Genomic DNA, 23,049 nt, shown 5'->3' with positions numbered 1-23,049 from the left:
TATTATCAGATAAACTTAGCTTGACAAATGGCACTACATTTGCAATGTATATTTTAAGTTTAGCAAAGGGTCATTCAATTAAAGTTTGGAAATCAGATTTAGATTTTTTTTTGTTTTTTCGGGTATTATATATGAGATATGTGTCATATTTGGTCTTAGATTAACTGTGTGGATTATAAAGAGATCAAACACATATATCCGCAACAATCCGTTTTGAGAGCCAAAATGAATTGATAGCGGATTTCTATTTTCTTTACAAAAAAATATTTTGGGACGGAATAACTGGTACCTTGCTAATAGAATGAGTACTAGGTTTTGCTGGTATTTGTGTCCCTTTTATTTTATCTGTTTGTAAATGTATGTAAATTTGCTTGTAACATATTTTGTTTTGTATGCAGTGACAATTTTTTTGTTCATTATATATTATAAATATAAGAAACATGTTAACGAAGAGACTTATAAATAAGTACTGTGATTTTAATAGGTACTTGTGTTAAACTGTTCTATGTGATTTTTAATCTTATCTGGTGGGGATAACCTAAGGCACCCCATTTATAAATTTCCTTGGCGGTGGTAGTTTAAAGGTGTGAGTGGTGTTAGAGGGGATTTTTATCATTAGTTTCAGTTATGTGATAATTTTAACCCTTTCACGTACTAAAAAAAGGCATGTGTCTGTTTGAGAGTGGTGGTATTGATGATGACACCCATGCCAGACCAGTAATTGCCTACTTTGCCATGCTGTCTCTGATTTTCTACTGCAGCTCACTTAAGTTGATTGGAGGTTTGCCACCAGTTTCCTTCGCCGTCTTACTCAGCAAGCCGAGTTTATTTTTAACCTCCGTCTTACTGTCATAATACCCATGTTCCTCACAGATGATGTATGTTTGTGACATCTAACACTGAACAGACTGTCCCTGACCTTACCCCATACAGAATTTTCTTAGAAGCACAGACTCTTGCTTCTAAAGGTGAAAACATAGTTTCTGAGTGTTTAGTAGCTCTGGTTACTTAGTAGTAATGGCTGTAAACACAGGTGTTCCATAATCTACAATTGCCTTAGTGTCTGAATGGCTACCTGCTTTACGTCAGTTTACTTCTTTCGCCCTTACCTTCTCTTTACTTTTCTTCCTATCTAAAAGTTTTTATTTTTCTGTCTCCAACACTCACACTCTCTTTCATAATCATTTCTCTCCATTCTTTCTTTTTCATTCTTTAGCACTCACATGCCAACTCACCCAACTATGTCAGCTTTCCAACAGCTGTAGCAGGGTACCCATCGGCATCATTCTGTCTTGCTGAGTAATACTGTGAGCCACTCCTGTGTCAGTGTTTTTACAGAAGTCCCTATCCAGCAACATTTTAATGCTGTTGTACACCATTCAAGTGTCAATGTTGAAGCAGAATTCTCTGTTCAGGGGCATGACAGTGACAATATGTGCCCCCCAAGATGTTAATATTGATGCCATATGTTCATCACTGAGTCCACATGTCCGTGTTGAAGCACTGCATCAATTCTGGCATCATATTGATGATATGAGACGCTAGCCATATTTATAGGCGCTCATTGTAGAGCTCAGTAGGCTCAATACCCTCTTGTGGTGTTTAGTTACCGGAGAGTCTGTACCTGTGTGTTACTGATTTATCTGTTTTTTACCTTAGCCTATACGTTGATTTTGCTGATCTCTCCTGCTCTCACCGTGGCTTATTCTCACTCCGTTTTTATTCTGCTCTCCTTTGACCTTGGCTTACTATCCTTACCTTTTTGTGTCACTTTACCCCACTCCCTCTAGCATGTAAGTGTCACATCCTGTTCCTAGCTGCGGATCATTCTGGCAATGGCTTCTGGTATCCAGTACTCTTTTTACAATTCTTGTTTAGATTTTCTTGGGTTTTCTATTCCATGTCTGGTTTTCTTTATGCTGGGTTTTCTGGGTTCATTCCTGTATTCTGTTCCTGGAATTCCCAGTCTTGTGGATTCCTTTAAATCTTTGTTTTATGTTGCCACACCCGTTTCCTTTTCCATGATTCATTTTGTTTTAGTTTGTTCCTGTAGGCAGTTGCTCAAGTCTTCTGCCCTTTCTTGTAGGTAAGTGCTTTATGTGCTTTATTATGGTTATTATTATTATTATTATTATTATTGCCATTTATATAGAGCCAACAGATTCCGTAGCACTTTACAATATTTTGAGAGGGGGGATGTAACAATAAATAGGACAATTACAAGAAAACTTACAGGAACAATAGGTTGAAGAGGACCCTGCTCAAACGAGCTTACAGACTATAGGAGGTGGGGTATTAGAAACATTAGGACAGGAAATATCAAGTAGGAGTGAAGCAGAGCTGGAGGAGAGAGCAAAGCACTGTCCCATAGGAGAGAGCAAGAGACAGGCATGTAAGGTAGAGATTACTCTGGGAGGCCATAAGCTTTCCTGAAGAGATGGGTTTTAAGGCCCTTCTTAAATGATTGAGAGTCTGATGGCAGTAGGCAAGCTATTCCATAGGAGAGGAGCCGCCCGCAAGAGGTCCTGCAAGCGCGAGTTGGCCGCACGGGAGCGAGCAGCGGTCAGGAGGTGGTCACGGGCAGAGGGGAGGGTACGAAGAGGGGCATACCTATGGATCAGTGAAGAGATATAAGAGGGGCTGGAATTGTTCAGTGCTTTAAATTCATTTTAGTTATGTCTCCTCTTGTTTTGCCTATTATATCTTGTCTTATTTTATTTTGTATTCCCAGTCCATGTACAGTCCTGTCCTGCCCATGTCATGTTAATGTTTCCCTTATGTATTGTGTACATTTTCTGGGTTTAGCTTCCTATCCTTCTCTGGTTCTGGGTTCTACTAGCTCTGTCTTGTTTTCATGTTTGGTGTCTGTTCTAGTCTTGCCTTGTTTCTGTACTGGATACATTCCTGCTGCAGAGCCACCCTATTCAGTTCCTGGGAGATCTGCTTTTTTCCAAGCTCCTAGTTCCTGGGATCCGCTGTAGCTGCGTCAGGGTCCTGGTATGTGGCCGCACGAACGCTGGTGCTCAACACCAGGGGGCGTGCGGTTACCCTGCAAATCCACTTCAACACTGTGACTCCTACTTTCAACATCAGGCATATTGGGTCCCGGTCATCCGACCACCGCCCAGACAGTGTCTGGGTCCCAGTCACCGGACCACCACCCTGACAGTATGGCCGTAGGCCCTTAGAGTTCGTGGAGTGGACTTTGCAGATTTCCTGATCTGCCCTGTCTGTATCCTGTCCACATGGATTATGCAGCATACAAGAGTTCCTGTATCTGGACCAGTCTGCTGGAGATGACTTCCTCATTCCTGTTCAGTCTGTCTGATTCCTGTCTTGGAGGAGGTCTATCTGCAAAGCAGTTCGGTGGTCTCTGCAGGTGTCCTCTTGTGATGCTTGGTTCCTGGTTCTGGTTCCGATTCCGGTTTTGTGGCAGTGCTCCTGTTCTGGCGGTCATCTTCATTCGTTGCTGGTGGTTCCTATGCAGGAGGCCTCTCTGGCGGGGGATCCTTGCCTCCGTGGAAGTCAAGAGGACTTTGTTGCAGGATTCGCTCACTTTCCTGGTCTCTGCCTGGGAGCTGTTGGGAGCGTCCGGAGATCGCTCCTTAGGAGGGGAGTTATGTCACATCCTGTTCCTAGCTGCGGATCATTCTGGCAATGGCTTCTGGTATCCAGTACGCTTTTTACAATTCTTGTTTGGTTTTTCTGCTTTTCTATTCTATGTCTGATTTTCTTTATGCTGGGTTTTCTGGGTTCATTACTGTATTCCGTTCCTGGAATTCCCAGTCTCCTGGATTCCTTTAAATGTTTGTTTTATGTTGCCACACCCGTTCCTTTTCCATGATTCCTTTTTGTTTCAGTTGGTCCCTGCAGGCAGTTGCTCAAGTCCTTTGCCTTTTCTTGCAGGTAAGTGCTGTATGTGTATTATTATTGTTCATTTAGCAGACATTAGGCAGTGTAGGACCTGCCTAATATGGGGTACATTGATGTTGTGGCAGGCTTATGCAATGTATGATCATATAATGTAACTAAATCCCCATAGTTTTACACATATAGTACTTAGTTATGTCTCCTCTTGTTTTGCCTATTATATCTTGTTTCTTGTTTTATTTTGTATTCCCAGTCCATGTACAGTCCTGTCCTGCCCCTGTTCTGTTAATGTTTCCCTTATGTATTGTGTACATGTTCTGGGTTTAGCTTCCTATCCTTCTCTGGTTCTGGGTTCTACTAGTTCTGTCTTGTGTTCATGTTTGTTAGTCCACCCACTGTAAAGCGTTACGGAATGTGTTGGCGATATATAAAAATAATAATGTTGTATCTGTCACCTCTAAGGACCAGTAATACATGATTTTATCTACTGCTGTTATAGATTTGAGTGTATATTCCTGACATATATAAAGAATGATAACATTATTTGTGTAAAAAAAAAAAAACTGATTACATAAATGCTCTGTATTAATCCTGATATCAGTCAGTGATCAGCAAGATAGGTTAGACACATAAAACTCTTACAGGCGACAACAATGTTTGGTTTCATGTCTCCCCTTTACACACACACAAAGCAGGCAGTACCCCGCATCTAGATATTACAGTAAACCTAGCAGTTTAAATAATGTTTTTGCCGTGATATCCCTGCCCTGTCCATTGTAGTTCCCGATTAGCTAATTTTTCTGTATTTTCTAACTTCTGGCATTGATCTTGGCTTATTTAATTTGACTTTGAGTATCTCTGTTGCCCTGGCCTTGGCTAGTTCTCTTGTTTTTCCATATCTCTGTAATTCTGACCTTGGCTTGTTTCCGTTTATGAATTTTCCTATATATTCCTTGCTTTAGCATGGCCACTCGATGGAACGGTATGAATCTCTATACTGTATTCTCAATTTTTGACCTAAGTTCTGTGTTTTTGCAGGTATAGTATTCCTGATCACAGCACCTGCAAGCTTTAAGTCATAGGATGTAGAGGGATAGATCAGATAAATGTGTTTCTGTGCTGGATGATGACGTGTTGTTAAAGCACTGTAAAAACACACAAATCCATCCAATCTGTCATCCTCTTCTGCCAAGTATGTTATTTTTTTTTTTAATTTTTAGATCCTATAACACAGTGTACAGGAATATATTATTTACATTATTACCAGCCATAATGGTGCCATAGGCGCTGTGGAGATCCGAATTGCGGCCCACATTGTGATTTGTCTACTAAACGGATAATGAGAGAGCAGAGTAGGGGTTTCTTTTGTAAATTGAAATAACTTTGTTCATCCTTGGAGGGAAGCAGTTACACTGCCAGGGTCTTTTACTAAACTGATCATTCTAAGTGACTTTCAAACTCAAGGTCAAAATAACCTGGAAACAAATCCCCAAGTCAGCTCTGCTTTCAGTTTGGCTACTTTGGCTTTGAAATTTGAAATTCACTTTTAAATCTCACTTCTTTTCAGTGAATAACCCTGTGCATGACCACACATTGCAGATTTTGATCAAACAATTACACACTTGCTGCAGCATAATGAAAAGGTGCATTTCCCCCCCAAGAAAACTCAGCAGTACTTGAGGGGGGAAAAAATAATTCATTTATTTTGATGCTTTCAGATAGGCTTTGTTCTTCCCACATTGTGACCATTGTAACCAATAGCTGGCTGACATGCATCAGGAATTAAACCGAAGGCTTTGGGATTTGTGGAGAATAATCAGTCAGCACAGAAACCATCACGCCCTGAGGAGAACACACATTGAACATACATTAAAGGCAAATGTAGACAGAGATATTACTGTAAAAAATAACAACATAGCTTTTTGCTTTCTCATTCACAAAACTGCAGCAGCTACTATTACTATGGCTAATTTTATATGTAAATTATCAAGCTTGATAAAGATCCCAAGATGAGGGACAAAATGTGATAAACGAATAAATGTGGTATTTTTTTGCAAGAACATCTCGTGAGTGCTGGCTATTATTTGTGGAGTTTGCAAATATCATAAGTCAGTGGTTGAGCACTCAGGCACAAAACATAGCACCGCCACTCAGTTTATAAAGTGCTGCTGTGCATCGGTTTCATCACTTCAAGTTGGACTTTTGAAAGTTCCTCTTCGGCACAGAAACTCAGAGAAGTCATGTTTCCACAACTATCCCATATAAGTAACTAAAAAAATATCTACAACGTGTTTCGCCTTTCAAGGCTTCTTCAAGTAGACAAAAAAAAATACAGAATTGATTGATTGCTAATACTTTTTATTGTTACCAATAAAGGAATCTTTTAAAATCGCTTCTATTTGGCATCCTGATTTACCATCTCAAAGAGGACTAAAGAATCCTAGGTGGGGATAATACCACCAGCGCCCTATCCATCAAGCAGTAAGCCTGCTCAAACAAATGTGAGTACATCTCCTATAGGATATACCATCTTATGGTTTTATTTCTACAGTGAGCACTATATTTGCCATTTCTTATCTTCTCGGTTTGGAACCTTTATCATTGCTATAACATCTGAAGAATTTATCTACCACAAAAATCCCAGAAGTGGGGATCATTCCACTTCATGTTATACATACCGGAGCTGGATATAGCTCTGGTAAATGTGAGTAATATTGACTCTATATACCTTTTGTAAATATACCCTATACTATATTGTACCATTTGAGTTCTCTCTTTTATGTTTTCTATGTACTTCTGGAATTACAAGCACTCCACCTTCAAGAATCCTTGATTTTATCCAGTCTGGCTGTTCCCTTCAAGACTTTTTATCTACCATATATATACTATTGCATTTGGACCTCACTTGTTTTATTGTATATAATATTTCTGTCATTTCTACTTTGGTATATTCCATTTTTTTTAAGGCGCAACCTTCTTCTCCTCTCTTCCTTTCCATTGCATATTGTGGGGTATCAAGAGGCAACCCCTTTTTGTTTGTAGGTGTGCTGCCTTTCACATTATATTATATCTCCTGTGGTCATTCTTAGCGCTGATCCTTTTGTCACTATTTGCCTGATATAACACTCTGCAAATCCCTGTATTTTACAAACAGTTGATTTAACTATTTATGCATGTTATGCTCAAATGCTTAATCTCAAATTTGATTACTTCTATTGAAGTTTTAGGAAGATGTGTTGCTAAAATTTTCATCAATATCCTAATATATACCAAAGAACAGGATAGTTTTTATTGATCTATTTTGTCACACTTGCTATATGTGAAAAATTTTATTTTTGCTGCTTTTCTAATACGTCATACCCTGTGTGAAATATTGCAATATGCGGTACAGGATAGATTTAATCCCCTGATATTTATGTAACAGATGAACAAATAAATATTAATGTGTTGTGACGAAACCAATCTCGCCACATTGCATTGGAGGAGCCTGGTTGCCCGCCTGCTGCCTTTGGATTATGGACCGGCAGCTAAAGGGTTAATTTTACTGTGCAGAAGGATTTATTTCTCCCTTTCTGCACAGCAGTTCGGTAGATTTCATCTACCGAACAAACAGCCGTTCACCAACCTCCCCAGAGCCGTGGGAAGCCGGCCGGCGTTGTTAATTGGCCACCCAGAAGCTGGAGTGTGCTGCCAATTTACCTCCCTGAAGCTGCGGTTAATTGCCTGTTAACTGTGTGGCCGCTGTTACACTTAGCGGCCGCTAGGTGGCGCTGTTCTGGAGCTCCCCGGGCAGCCAAAACTTTTCTGTCCGGCTTTCATGCACCAAAATCGGACACTTTTACGTGCAGGCACCGCTGAACCTCCAGCCCCTGGTTCTAATTCGTATGGATTTGGTGAATGCAGGGAATTCGGTATTTTATGTTTTATGTGAACTGTAGTAACCCAGATAGCCTGCCATGGAGCCTGTTCGTATAATTAAAGACTTTGGCTCCATGGCAATTAAAATGTATTTGTGTGGTCTGGGTGCCATTCACCTAATAATGTGCACCCAGACCTGAGCTATCTGGGGATATGTTACATGTCTGTGTTTTGTGTATAAAATGTGTCTGTATGTATTTTAAAGTGATAGTCTGTTTCTGTGTCACCATGTGCATAATGGAGTCTGGCCTTTGTCTTAGGAGATAATTGAATTACTTCATTAATTATCTCCAGGGCAGGGAGGAGGAAACCAGGATGCATTGTGGGAAAGTATTGTGGCTGTGTGTACGAAAATGATACATGTCTGTCTGCTGTTTCAGTCTTCCATCTGGTCCCCTAGGGGAGTGTCCACCAGGTGGGAGACCTGCATAAATACAGGGGCAGGTAGCCCTGAATAAACAGACCACTGCTTGACCTTCAACACGGAGCCTTGTCTCGTTCTTGGGGGGATTCACTGTATGCTGTTGGAGATTTGACTGCTAGGAGTGTAAGCTGATGTCTGCTTTTCCTATTCATCTGCTAGCAGCTATTTGTGAGGTTCCAGCTGGAGTGCTACCTTATTCACCTATATCCAGTTCGTGAGTTCTGATGTTCTGCAGTAGCTGTGCCTGTTTGGAAAAGGGGATTATCGCCTAAACCGATTTATTCCCTTTTATGCTGAAACGGTCCGTAACAATTGGTGGCAAGCGGCGGGATCGTTCCTACAGCCAGAAGGACAGCTACAGGAGACACCATTTCTCTGGATTTTACAATTTGAGGGCAACGCATGTCCCAGGACAGCGACCCTAAAAGCAACAGCATGGAACCAGCAGTGGAGTACGATGAGGGTGACATGGATGACCGGGAGGCATTAAGGAAAGGCATCTGGTACCAGGCACTGGACATTGTGGAATACCAACGAGGTGAGAGACTTCCCAAGGAAGATCAGCGTTTGCAGGAGCGACTAGCCCTGCGGATGCCCTTCCTGGGAGAGCAGCCCAGGGAGGAATGGGTAAAAGAACTGGAGCTCCGGGTATGGCAAGAGATGTGGCTGGAGGATGCCTACCAGGCGCTTTGGTGGTATGTTGCACAGCACCTGCCCTGGACAGCCGAGCATGACAAGCCAGAGGGAGAGGAGTTTGATGGTCCTGGCTTGTTATGGGAGTCTTTCTCAGAGCCTGAATTTGGGAGCCCCACACAAGCCCGGTTCAGTGATCTCTTTGAGTGGAGGGAGAGCAGGTATGACTGGGACGACACTCATGAAATTGAGCAAGACCTGGTCCACCTAGTAACCCGAGAGATGGAGCTGGAACAGGACTACCAAAATCTGTTCCACTCCAGTGAGAAGGCTCAACAGGGAAGCGCAGACCCAGATCCAGACCCCTTCAGCTGGGAAGATATTGTACAATTTTACTGGGAAGAACCCCAGGTGGCCAGTGGAGATGGGACCGAGGTCTCTCCACCGAGCCTGCAGGGAATTGGGAGCCCAGTCTCCATTCCCCAGCGGCAGTGTAAAGTGCAGGGAGAGGAGAGCAGTGGCCTCCCTCCCCAGCGGCAGGCTGAGTTACAGGGGGCAGAGGTAGTTGTCCCTGCCCCCCAGCAGCAGAGTGATATGCCAGGAGGGCAATGTGAAGTGCGGGGAGAGGAGAGCAGTGGCCTCCCTCCCCAGCGGCAGGCTGAGTTACAGGGGGCAGAGGTAGTTGTTCCTGCCCCCCAGCAGCAGAGTGATATGCCAGGAGGGCAATGTGGAATACAGGGAGAGGAGAGCAGCGTCCTCCCTCCCCAGCGGCAGCGTGAGTTTTCGGGAATTGGGAGCCCAGTCTCCATTCTCCAGCGGCAGAGTATCCAGCAGGGAATAGAGAGCCCTGTCTCCTTTCCCCAGCGGCAGGACTCTGTATTGGGAGGAGAGACAGTCGGTCTCCCTCCGCAAAGACTAGGAATATGTATGGGAGAGGAGCTTGTTACCACCTCTCCCCAGCGGCGGATCATTAATGGGCAGAGTGTTCTATCGGGAGAGGAGCTTGTTACCCCCTCTCCCCAGCGGCAGCTTAATGTACCAGGGGGAGACTGTAAACCCCCCACCGGTGCAGATGGGACCGTGGTCTCTGCACTCACCACACAGGGGGTAGGGACGGTCGGTCCTACCCCCCCACGACAGAGCTGTGTATTCAAGGGGGAGACAGTCCGTCTCCAGCAACCAGGCTCCAACCAGACTACTCCGGTGGTAGTACTGGCACCAGGACAGAGTACCGCTGGTCTCTGCCCACTCAGCAACCCACCAAGGCAGCCTACCGGTCCCCCACACAGCTGTGGTGAGGCACCTGGACATGGACAAGATTCTCCTCTACCCAGGTGTAGTAACCATTTATTGTGGGTGGGCTGTACTGTTTTTTCTGCTTTGTGGGTGGGCTGCTGGACTAACAAGGGAACTGACCGGCAGGAGGTCAGGTACCCTGTTAGTCTTTTTGGAAAGGGGGAGAGATGTGACGAAACCAATCTCGCCACATTGTATTGGAGGAGCCTGGTTGCCAGCCTGCTGCCTTTGGATTATGGACCGGCAGCTAAAGGGTTAATTTTACTGTGCAGAAGGATTTATTTCTCCCTTTCTGCACAGCAGTTCGGTAGATTTCATCTACCGAACAAACAGCCGTTCACCAACCTCCCCAGAGCCGTGGGAAGCCGGCCGGCGTTGTTAATTGGCCACCCAGAAGCTGGAGTGTGCTGCCAATTTACCTCCCTGAAGCTGCGGTTAATTGCCTGTTAACTGTGTGGCCGCTGTTACACTTAGCGGCCGCTAGGTGGCGCTGTTCTGGAGCTCCCCGGGCAGCCAACACTTTTCTGCCCGGCTTTCATGCACCAAAATCGGACACTTTTACGTGCAGGCACCGCTGAACCTCCAGCCCCTGGTTCTAATTCGTATGGATTTGGTGAATGCAGGGAATTCGGTATTTTATGTTTTATGTGAACTGTAGTAACCCAGATAGCCTGCCATGGAGCCTGTTCGTATAATTAAAGACTTTGGCTCCATGGCAATTAAAATGTATTTGTGTGGTCTGGGTGCCATTCACCTAATAATGTGCACCCAGACCTGAGCTATCTGGGGATATGTTACATGTCTGTGTTTTGTGTATAAAATGTGTCTGTATGTATTTTAAAGTGATAGTCTGTTTCTGTGTCACCATGTGCATAATGGAGTCTGGCCTTTGTCTTAGGAGATAATTGAATTACTTCATTAATTATCTCCAGGGCAGGGAGGAGGAAACCAGGATGCATTGTGGGAAAGTATTGTGGCTGTGTGTACGAAAATGATACATGTCTGTCTGCTGTTTCAGTCTTCCATCTGGTCCCCTAGGGGAGTGTCCACCAGGTGGGAGACCTGCATAAATACAGGGGCAGGTAGCCCTGAATAAACAGACCACTGCTTGACCTTCAACACGGAGCCTTGTCTCGTTCTTGGGGGGATTCACTGTATGCTGTTGGAGATTTGACTGCTAGGAGTGTAAGCTGATGTCTGCTTTTCCTATTCATCTGCTAGCAGCTATTTGTGAGGTTCCAGCTGGAGTGCTACCTTATTCACCTATATCCAGTTCGTGAGTTCTGATGTTCTGCAGTAGCTGTGCCTGTTTGGAAAAGGGGATTATCGCCTAAACCGATTTATTCCCTTTTATGCTGAAACGGTCCGTAACATGTGTAAATTGACATAATTTCAATTTGGTTATTTATAAAATTTATATTTTATCCTGTTTTTTTTTTGTGTGTTATATAGATATCACAAAACAATACAGCCAAGCAAAATAATCAGACCACATTAGGTAGAGGAAATAAGGATACCAGAGCAATCTGACATACTATAGTAAGAACTATGTATGATCAGAAGAACTGATATAGATCACAAATTACAGTCCTATTATAGACGAGACTCCTACCTAGTAGAGAATAAGACATGCATACACTATAGAGAAAATGCAGTAAGTATAGCATACAGGCTCATAGCCATAATGGCCAAACTCCAAGGAAGTGGACCTTTCTGGAACAATCAAATAGCAAAAGAAAGAGTAAACTGGAGAAAATATAAGGAGGTAAATAACAAATGCACAGCTCTGCTAAGTGAGAGAATGTAATATCCCAAAGAACTAGCCAACTTTTTGATGAAAGAAAGATGATTGTCAATGCCACATGTCTTGTTATAAAAAGAGCCAACATGGACTTACAATCAGGCTTCTGGGCATGTACTAGACTGTAGTATGCAGGCAGACTACATATAATCAGTATAGCCATCAACAGCACTCTTTTCTAGAACGCCAACACAGGGCAGATAAGACTTACTTAAATGCTCACCAATAAACCTCCTAGAGGTGACCCATTTTTAAATCTATAATTATCTACACAACTATAATCTATGTGATCTATACTACTGACATTCTTATCTGAGACATCCCAAAAATGAACCTAGCATCCAGGATAAATGTAAAATGTTAACTGCAGGCCTTTATTCCACTGGCAAATCAGGATTTTTAACCTGAAAGCCTAATATGTTTAAACTACAGGATTTCTTTTGCACCCATGTACCATTGTCATCTATTTTAAGAAATAATTTAGGTCACTAGCATGGGTACACCCAGGGATCCTCCTTTAACAGGGCTGCATGTTCTAGGTGACTAGGAATAGAAAGGTGGAACTCCCCTGGCTGAGCCTATTAAAGTGTCCTGAAGAGCAGAAACTAAAACAGTAAAACTTGAAATACGAGAAACTGTTGACAGCCAGTAGGCAGGAAAAAGACTGGAGAACCTATCTGGTATTTATAGCTTTATTCTTTTTGTACAAAACAGTGGGTGGAACTAACCCTAATGTGATTATGCCATGGATTAGCCAGGGAATACTGAGACAGGGAATAGTTGTAGAGGCCTAGCTCCTCATAGCCTCTAGGCCCAAGAGTCATTAACCTGGCAACAGGCATTCTTACAGGCAATAACATGTCTTTCCAAGTTGATATCTCCATATGTCTGGCTCTGTCCTAGTTGTAGATGGATGTCATTTGGAGTTGCAGAGTTTTTGGCTGAAGCTACTCAGAGAAAGTCATCAAATTTTGCCCAGATCCTCAAAACGATGTGCCCTCAGGCAGACAGGGCTAAGTTTTCTGCGTTTTATTCAGAGGTATACTGACAACCTTTGGGATTACGAGGCATGATCGATATGGTGCACGCCCCTTAGCCTACTTTCCAGCTGCATCCAAAATGCTGCACACAATATAGTAAATGACCATTGAAAGTCCCAAATATGCCTCAATTGGTGCACAGTCCATATCTTCTAGGATGGAGCCTGCAGCCCTTTTGGAATAGCAGATTGGATGCCATGTAAACTGGAAAAAGTGTAAACTTGGATCACGAAGAGCCAAATAAACAGCTGAATGAGTGTGGACCAGTGTAACGGAGATGGAATTAGGCCTGTGAAATTTCAGGATCAATTCAAGAGTGGGGAATTGTCTGCCTCCCTCACTTTGAACAGGGTTTCAGGTCTCATTCAGAGAGTTTAAGGAAAACACCCGTGATTATGGCATAACTGAGTCCATAATCGTTTCAGAGTGTTTTCAGAGTCAATAGGTACCCGACAATCTTGTGCTCTTGGCTTAATTTGATATATTATCTGAGTCGTCTCATTGTAAACATCAAAACATATGGTTATAGGACCATAGCTTCAGGAAATTTAATCAGACATATATTTTACATCAACATGTTATTAAAACAAACTGTTGCTGGTTTCGTACTGAGTTTGGCATCGGGTGTGACCGGGCAATCCCCTTTGGCCTGCAATGCTAAGGTAAAACTACTGCCCTCCGTGTTGCCTCGTTTATATACTAGAATATGGGAGTTTGCTTAATATTAAACTGTTATTGACGGTTCAATCTAGTTGAGTGTATTTCAAATGTTTGGAGGTTGGTCTCATAGCGCTTGCAGTAGGGCTAACAAGTTACTCCTATCCATCAGAGCACGGGGTTTATGGATCCCTGTGTGCTTGTTGTGTAGTCCCAGCCGTCTCCAACCTCTGTGTCTATTGAACTGCCATCTATACTAACCATGGGAGATCCCCCGCGCCCGACCACTGCGTTATTCCCAACCTAGGGACATTGAGTTATATTCTTATGATATTTACAGCAGTGGGACCTTTACAATGAGAAACAGAAAAGTTATGTAGTTAATTATGGAAAGACAGAGTCTTGAAATCAGAGAAATAGAGAACAGGGAAAAGGGGGGGGGGGAGTAAGAGTGCGATAGACAGAGACAGGAGATGGGAAGAGAAAAAGAAAAGGGGTTTATTGGAGAGAAGGGTATAAGGTGGTGTGGCGTAGAGAGTGGCACATGCTCAGTTTGGGAGGGGCGCCAGGTCATCGCTAAACATTCACCTGCCGCGGCATGCCCCATCCATGCCGGGGGAAATCTCCGAAGACCAGCGTCATGTGGGTTCCCGCATGTGCCTTCTGATCCTTGTACATAGATAGTAGGTCCATGTTCTCCATATCCCTTCACATTTGTCCAGCTGCCCACCTACCATTTGCATCCCATATTTCAAACAAATGCTAGGGTACTACTTATTTAAATAAAAATGCTTATTAGTGTGGATGTTAACAATTGACACTTGAAAGAATCCACTAAATATAGAGATAAACCCCAATATTTTATGCACGTTCAATAAACATTTGACCTGCACTATTGGTATGAAGATTACCATGTGATTTTCTGCTTTAAATAATATTATTGTATCACATAACTAGCTTTTTTGCATATCATACCATGATAGTCCATTTTCTGTTTTCTGCTTCTTGGAAAGCCAAGGACTTTGGAGAATAGAAAACTTCATCATCAACTTCTTCTGGCTTTCTTGGCAAGCAATGGAGAAATACCCAGTCGGGTGATGCAACTTTCCCTGTCTTAATGACGAAATTAAGGAAAACAAGACACTGATTATATAATGAAAAAGTTATGATCATAGGAAAATATGTAATTGCAATAATAAACCTACACAGGATTAATATATATTCTTAAGGACAGTCAGCCGTAAAGGTGTAAATGCTACCCAACATGATAAATAATACCCCTTAGCTATTGATTAATAAGATCCATAAAATTCTCTAGTACTGCTGATGTGGTAACTCCCTCACCTGCCCTGTTTGATGAAAGTGAATATAAAAATCAAATAAGAAGCATGATAATCCTTTTATATTAAGGATTAAAAACATGTCAAAAATGATTCTCTGAAGCTGGAGTTTCTCTTGTGTAGAGGAAACCTGCCTGAATGGACTTGGATCTTATGTTGGAGACCAGACTGGTATTTCTATGGTAATTCTCAAATAATATATATAATACATTTGTTTATCTCCATCATTGCCTCCTTAATTTTATTTTATTTTTTCCCAAGCCTAGATTTTTTTCCCCCAAGCCAAGATGTTGATTTAATTAGCCAGTCAATGTAGGAGTTATGTATGTTGCTTAGATTTTGGTTGTCAAGTCTAGGGCTGATCAGCAGAATTTGCTAGACTGGCCTAAGTTCTAGGTGCTAACATAGGATACCTAGCTAATTATCTTATTATATTTAGAAACAACATCCATCCCGCCCCACCACCTGTTCCCTCGATCCTATTCCCTCATATCTCATCTGCACTCTGTCTCTTCCTCTCACAAAAATTTTCAATCTCTCCCTTTCCTCCAGCATATTTCCTTCACCCTTAAAGCATGCAACCATAACGCCGATTCTGAAAAAGCCCAACCTTGACCCCAACTCCCCATCCAACTACTGCCCTATATCGCTACTGCCATTTGCCTCCAAGATCCTTCAGAGAGTTGTGTATGCGAGATTGACAGACTTCCTCGAATCCAACTCTCTGCTTGACCGGCTTCAGTCTGGATTCCACGCTCGTCACTCTGTTGAAACAGCTGTGACCAAAGTATCCAATGATTTAATCGCTGCTAAATCTCACGTCCATTACTCTATCCTAATTCTCCCTAATCTTTCTGCTGCCTTTGACACTGTTGATCATTAACAGCTTCTTCACATTCTCTGTAATCTCAGTCTTGAGGATACTGCTCTCTCCTGGTGCTCCTCCTAACTCTCCCAGCGCCTTTTCAGTGTTTCCTTCTCTGGCTCTGACTCTTCTCCCAACCCCTCTATGTTTGTGATCCCCATGGTTCGGTCCTTGGGTCCCCTACTAGTCTATATCTATACTGCCTCCCTTGGTAAACTCATCAGCTCGTTTGACTTCCATTATCATTTATATGCAGATGACACACAAACCCACCTGTCCTCTCCTGATCTCTCTCTGCCCATCTTGACTCGTGTCTCTGACTGCCTCTCCGCTATTTCCAACTGGATGGCTGCTCACTTCTTTAAACTCAACCTGTCCAAAACAGAACTTCTGGTCTTTCCACCCTCAAGTGTTGCTACTCCCTCCAAGTCAATGGCACCACCATCACCTCTACCTCACAGGCTCACTGACTAGGTGTTCTCTTTGACTCCAACCTCTCCTTCACCCTTCATGTCCAGTCGATCGCCAAATCCTGCCGCTTCCATCTCAAAAACATAGGTTGCATCTGCCCTTATTCAACACCAGACGCGACTAAGGTGCTGGTCCATGCCATTGTTCTTTCTTGCATTGACTAAAGCAATCCCCTTCTCAGTGGTCTTATGTATTCTCAGATTGCACTGCTGCAATCTGTAATGAATGCGGCGGCGAGGCTCATTTTCCGGTCCGCCTGCACCTCCCACGCCTCCCCTCTCTGTCAGTCCCTACATTGGCTTCCAGTTAGATATAGGGCTCAATTTAAGATTCTGGTGCTTGCTTACAAGTCCCTACAAATATGTCCCGTCGAGGCTCCTGCGCTCTGCCGAAGACCTACGTCTATCCTCTGTCTGTACTCCCACATCTGATGCCCACCTCCAAGACTTGTGCAGGGCTGCACCTTTTCTGTGGAACTCCCTTCCCTTCTCCGTTAGACTTTCACCCAGTCTCCACTCCTTCAAAAAATCTTTGAAAACACACTTCTTCAGGAGAGCATATCATTTAAACTGATAGCGGGTTTTCATTCCCCCCCGCCTCCCCATGACTCCTCTCCTGCAACTGTCAAATATAACCTACTAAGTTATCAGTGATTACTTTTCTAGCAACCTATTTCATTACCCCTACTTATACCCTTTGTGTCACTATACCCCACTCCCGTTAGCATGTAAGCTCATTGAGCAGGGCCCTCAACCCCTCTGTTCCTGTGCGTCCATTTGTCTGGTTATTACTATGTGTCTGTTAGTCCACCTACTGTACAGCTCTATGGAATTTGCTGGTGCTATATAAATAATAAAATAATAATAATCAAGTACCTTCATTGTGATCTGGTAACCTTTGAAATCCTTCACGCGTTTCTTTTTTTCTGCTTCTTGTCCCATGCTTACCCACGTGTCTGTAATCAATACATTGGCTCCATTTGCAGCTTCCAGGGGATCATTTGTGATAAATAGTTTGGTGCCAAACTGTAAAAGAAATTATGAAAAAAATGGAGCAGTGTGTATTTTTTTATATTTCTGAGTGGATATTCTAATAAAATATAAGCTGTACATACTACAAGTTAAAACAAAAGTTCCTATAGTATTAATAAACGAGAATGCCATTTATTCTATAAACCGTTGGATGTTTATGTAGGAAACAGTCGGTTGTGTTGGGTTGAATAAATAATTCCATATTTAGGATAAGAGAGCCAACTTGGAAAAAAAAAAGTAATTTGTCAACTTACTAAAACCTACTATTTAGGGAAAATACCTCAGTGTCTAATGCAAATTCAGCAAATTTGTAATCTCTGTCAGTTTATGGACAGGCACAGCTCTGGCAGGGGAGATTGTACATCTTGGCATGGAAATATGAAGAGATTAAGATATATATTCAATGTTTTGAGGAAATAATGTAACATTTGCTTATTGGATGGGACCTATTGCACATACATGTTACCTTTCCCGGAGCTCTGATTTCAAGGTGGGCTGTCACATACTGGAGACACGTTTATTCATGATTTTGTACTTGTTGTTCAATTAAAACCTTATTACAACATTAAACGTAAATATTATTATAGCTCCCATTACCTGAAACTTTCTCCCATTTTACACATACAGCTGTCTGCTTCTTGCATTTACTTCTGGTTTGTTCTACACTGTGTTGACTTTTCTTCTTCTGACGTGACTATTCTGTCTACCATCTACCACCTACCAGTGAGGCATTTCTTCATATCATACTTCACTTCTTTCTAAACCCTTGTTTACAATCAGTGACCAGTGGCTGCATGAACCCTGGGGCTAAAAATATGATGACAGATATTTGCTGGTGTAAAATTATTGGAACATTAGATTCATCATAGATGTTGTTGCAAGAGTGAACTTCTTTAAATAGACACTGTAAGCACTGTGAGTGATGTGTCTTATTGATGCACTTATAGTATTGTGAGTTTCCTGGCACAGTACTTCCATTAAGCGTTATACAATTCTTAATGTTTATAGCTTAACAAGACTCCTCAGCAGCCCATCCCCTCTGATTTGCTTGGTGTAGTGGATCTTCGCTACTCCGGCTAGAACCTCTACTAAGAAATGCTCCCTAACCGAGCAAAGTAGTTGGAGATTATAGCCCTCACCCAGACATCAGCCAAGACTTGATAAAGGCTGAAAATAGGGAGCATTTTACTTAACAAACCACAGGTTTATATAAACAAACCCCCAGCATGGGGCCTCCAGCATAAGCATAGGTAAGCCCGCTTAGGCGCCTTTGTGTCTGGGAGAGAATTGCAACACACCACTTAATTCAATTAACTCCCTGGCACACAGGCGCTAATACAATTATAAACCTAACACATGTGCTATCCCCGGATACTTCATCCCCGAGCGTTCAATCTGGCAAAATACTAAGGTCTGTAGCGGAAATGTCACACGGTTAAAGCTTTGACTGGCTGTAGCTAAGATGCATGACAAAAACTATTTAAACTGTGTAAACTCTGCTTTGGCCATAACACCAGTAAGGGATAGTGTATATCTAGTTATAAATGTTTTAACGCTTAAAAGAGGGACAGTGCTAGTGGATTCAAGGCACTAATTACAATTCAATGAGATGGATACAGTGTCCCTTTAAGAAACGTGGTTTAAATGAATAATAATGTTATAAGATACAGCATTAATTGTAGTAATATAATAACAAAGAGGAAAGCAGTATGCTTTATATTACAGGAGTTAGAATGTAGCCACATGTAGCCAAAGCGCAGCTTAGCGAAAAAGGGCCTTGACAGGGGTTAGGAGGCGGGCTTAGGAGGAAGCAGCCAGGACTGGTGGGTTGTGGGAATAAGGGGTTTGGCTATTTAAATAGGTAGCCATTTTGCAATGTGCACTTTTAATTTCCTACCTGGTGGAGTTTGTGTGCACCTTGGTGCTCTCTGACTTGCTGGGTAGGGTTTTTTCTTTTGTCTCCTTCTGCAGGGCCATGGACGTCGTGGAGAGGCCTCTGGAGGGGAACCGGACGGCGGCGCGGCAACAAGGAGCTGAGTGGGTGCAGGCCCAGCTGGGTCCGATCCTGTCGGCGGCGGCCAATCAGGATGGCGGAGGCGGGCGCCCGGAGGCCCCCGAGGCGCTTAAGTCCGGGCGCGGTGCCCGATGTTGGCGACACTGGCGGGCAGGAGGCGGCAGGGGAAGGCCGCGGCAGGCTCGGAGGCCGCCTGGTCGAGGCTCCGCTTCCCAGCATACGGCCGGGGCCTCAGTCTGCAGCTCCTCCAGGTCCTTCTCTCGCGAGCACGGAGCGTTGCCACGGCAACGCTCTGGATCTCGCGAGAGTGAACTCTAGCCCTGGAGACCGGGGCTAGAGTTCACTCTCACCGCATGGACCACCAGGGATTCCCCACCGGACCACCAGGGATCGAGAAATGTATATTTTAAATTTAAAAAAAATATATAATAATAATTTTATCAAATTAACCCCTTAAGGGCCAAACTTCTGGAATAAAAGGGAATCATGTCATGTGTACTTAAGGGGTTAAAAAAAAAACATTTAAAAAAGCCCCACATCCTTATCACACACATACCCTACAAACACACACATACACTGCCCCCCCACACACACATTGTTCCCCACATACATAGACTGCCCCATACACACACACTGCCCCCAAATACATACACTGCCCCCATACACACACATTGCCCCATACACACACATTGCCCCCACATACATACACTGCCCCATACACACACATTGCCCCCACACACATACACTGCCCCCATACACACACACTGCCCCCATACACACACACTGCCCCCATACACATACACTGCCCCCATACACACACACTGCCCCCATACACATACACTGCCCCCATACACACACACTGCCCCCACATACATACACTGCCCCATACACACATACACTGCCCCCATACACATACACTGCCCCACATACATACACTGCCCCCATACACACACGTTGCCCACCATACACATACACTACTGCTCCCACACACATACACTGCCCCTATACACACACACATACACTTCCCCCATACACACACATTGCCCACATAGACTGCCCCATACACACAAACTTCCCCCCATACACACATTGGCCCCCCACACACATACACTGCCCCATACACACATTGCTCCCCCACTCACACTGCCATCCTCACGTACACACACACACACACACACTGCTCCCCCACTCACACTGCCATCCTCACGTACACACACACACACACACACTGCTCACACAGTCCTTCTTACACAAACACACACACACTGCACCCCTGCTCCTATGCCCTACTACAGCCCCATTTCCAAGCAGACCTCAGGTAAATTGTCAAACTGTTCTTAAACGGTTTGACTACTTACTCTGGGAGGGGGTCCCGGCACTACTGGCACCATAACCACTACACTGAGCTGTAGTGGGTATTGTGTCTGGATTATTTCTCTAAATAATCTGCAAGTGCCCCTCCCGAGGTCAGGCTCTGGATCCGCCACTGGGTCACGTGGGGTTTATAGGAGGTCCCGGCGCCGCCGGTCTACGTCTGGCAGTTCGGCAGGGGCGAGGTCAGGGTCCCTCAGGCTGAAGCGACGGGGGCGGGCATCTAGGGGGGAAGGTAGGAGCCGCTATCCAGGCCTCTGGGGCACAGCAGCAGGGTGGCACGCGACGGGAGGCCTTGGCAGCAGGCAGGCGCTCCCCGGGTCGGGATGGGAGGGTGGGTGGGGGACAGTACACCCAGCCTAGGACTTCTTCTCCTCGTTTCAGGTCTCCTAGCCGCTCCTCGTCAGCGTTCTCAAGGCACCGGGTGGGCTCCCTGGTTGGCGGGATATCGCTCATCCCGGACACGCAGCGGTTGACAGCGCAGCCCCGGGTGGTTCCGGATCGAGGGGCTTGGCCGGTGAGTCCAGTGAATCACTACATTCCGGCGCATTAGTGCAAACACTGCAATCACTCCTCCACTCACTGGGAGCGGGGGGTGGTACAAAGGGTAGTGTAGGACAGGTGTGGGCACAAGGGGCGGTGGAAGCGGGGTCCGGTAGCGGGTCCCCAGCGGTGGCGGCTTCCAGCGGGGATCCGGGGGCGGAGTTGACTGGGGGAGTGCCGGACACGGCGAGACAGCATGCGTACGTGTAATTCGCGGGCCCGCTGGGGGTGCACCTCAAACAGGAGGTGAAAGAAAAAATCTGGAAGGGGGAATTCTGTGAGATCTTTTCCCTTCTTCCTTTAGAGGACTTTATTGACCTCAAGGAAGAAGATAAGAAAGACGAGAAAAAGGAGGAGGAAGAGAAGCGGCGGCGGTATCGCAAGATACCAAAGTCCTTTGGTAACTTGTTAAGGGCGTTCTGCGTCCTGGCCAGCGTGATCGAGGAGAAATCGCCGAGTTCCTGCTCATCCCTGTTTTGCTACTTGGACGGAATATGGGAAGCGTACCGCACCTATGGCGGACTGGCCTGGTGGCGGTATGATGAGCAGTTCCGGCAGCGATTAGCGGCCAATCCGGGTATGAGGTGGGACCAAACGGACCTGCCTCTCTGGATGAAGCTGATGATGGCGCAGAAGGGGCAGCCCTTTCAGCACGCGGCTGGCGCTAAGGGTCAGTCCGCTTCGTCCGCCGCCTTGCAGAAGGGCTTATGCTGGCTCTTCAATGAAGGTCAGTGCAAGTGGGGTACATCCTGCCGCTTTAAGCACGAGTGCTCGGGCTGCGGGGAGGACACGGGCTACAGCGCTGTTTTAAAAAAAGGAAGTCGGGGGGAGCAGGAGCTCCTGCCGCGGTCGGTGGCGGGGGGACTTCCATTGCCCCGGGGCCTAACCCCGGTGAAGCTAGACGCGATGGAGCCCTGGCTAAGCCGTTACGGTAACAGGGCGGACGCGGAGCTGCTCAGGGCGGGGTTTGGACAAGGGTTCGTCATTCCCTTTCGGGAGAGGGGCGGTACGGTGTGTCTTCGTAATCTCAAGTCGGTAGCAGAATTTCCGGGGGTGGTACGGGAAAAACTTGGCAAGGAAGTACTATTGGGTAGGATGGCGGGACCGTTCCTGGCACCGCCGCTGGAGGCCCTCAGGGTTTCCCCTCTCGGGGTGGTCCCCAAGAAGGAGCTGGGGAAGTTTCAGCTCATTCACCACCTCTCCTATCCCAAATGAGCATTGGTGAATGATGATATCGACCGGGACTTGTGCTCGGTCTCTTATGCATCATTTGACCAGGCGGTCGAGCTGGTAAAAAGGGCCGGGCGCGGGGCTTTGATGGCCAAGGTGGATATTGAAGCCACTTTTCGTCTGCTTCCGGTTCACCTGGTGTGTCACCACTTGTTGGGGTGCTTCTTCGAAGGGGGCTACTTTGTGGACTTATGCCTCCCGATGGGCTGTTCCATTTCGTGCTCCTACTTTGAGAAATTCAGTTCATTTCTCGAATGGGTGGTGCGGGTCGAGGCGGGGGACAGAGCGGTGGTGCACTACCTGGATGACTTCCTCTGCGTAGGGCCGTCCGACTCACCCGCGTGCCAGCACCTGTTGAGGACCATTGAATGGGTGGCGGCAGATAAAACTGAGGGCCGACTGTAGCGGTACTTACCCTTTCCAGGGGCCGGCCGGGGTCCTCTGTTTAAGCCGCACGCGGCCCTGCTGCTGCACAAGCCGCACGTGGCTCATCCAACGGCTACAACAGGAAGGCAGGCAGTGACCGCGAGAAGCGGTCACGTGTC

General features: G+C 45.1%; 1 protein-coding gene across 1 annotated transcript in view; it reads right to left on the bottom strand.

Annotated features, from left to right (window-relative positions):
- Positions 1-5,543: 5,543 nt before the first annotated feature.
- The window catches only part of OTC (ornithine transcarbamylase), a 106,218-nt gene continuing 88,712 nt past the window's right edge, over positions 5,544-23,049 (bottom strand). The window contains exons 8-10 of the mRNA XM_063450104.1: positions 17,191-17,340; positions 14,615-14,752; positions 5,544-5,712 (exon numbers count right to left, since the gene is read on the bottom strand). Coding sequence (XP_063306174.1) covers positions 5,653-5,712; positions 14,615-14,752; positions 17,191-17,340 — 348 coding nt within the window. The 3' untranslated portion in view covers positions 5,544-5,652. The remainder of the gene's footprint in view (positions 5,713-14,614; positions 14,753-17,190; positions 17,341-23,049) is intronic.

The sequence above is a fragment of the Pelobates fuscus genome, chromosome 1 (genome assembly GCF_036172605.1).
Source record: "Pelobates fuscus isolate aPelFus1 chromosome 1, aPelFus1.pri, whole genome shotgun sequence".
NCBI classification, from domain to species: domain Eukaryota; kingdom Metazoa; phylum Chordata; class Amphibia; order Anura; family Pelobatidae; genus Pelobates; species Pelobates fuscus.
The sequence above is the reverse complement of the archived record's forward strand: the minus strand, read 5'-3'. Positions and strand labels throughout refer to the sequence as shown.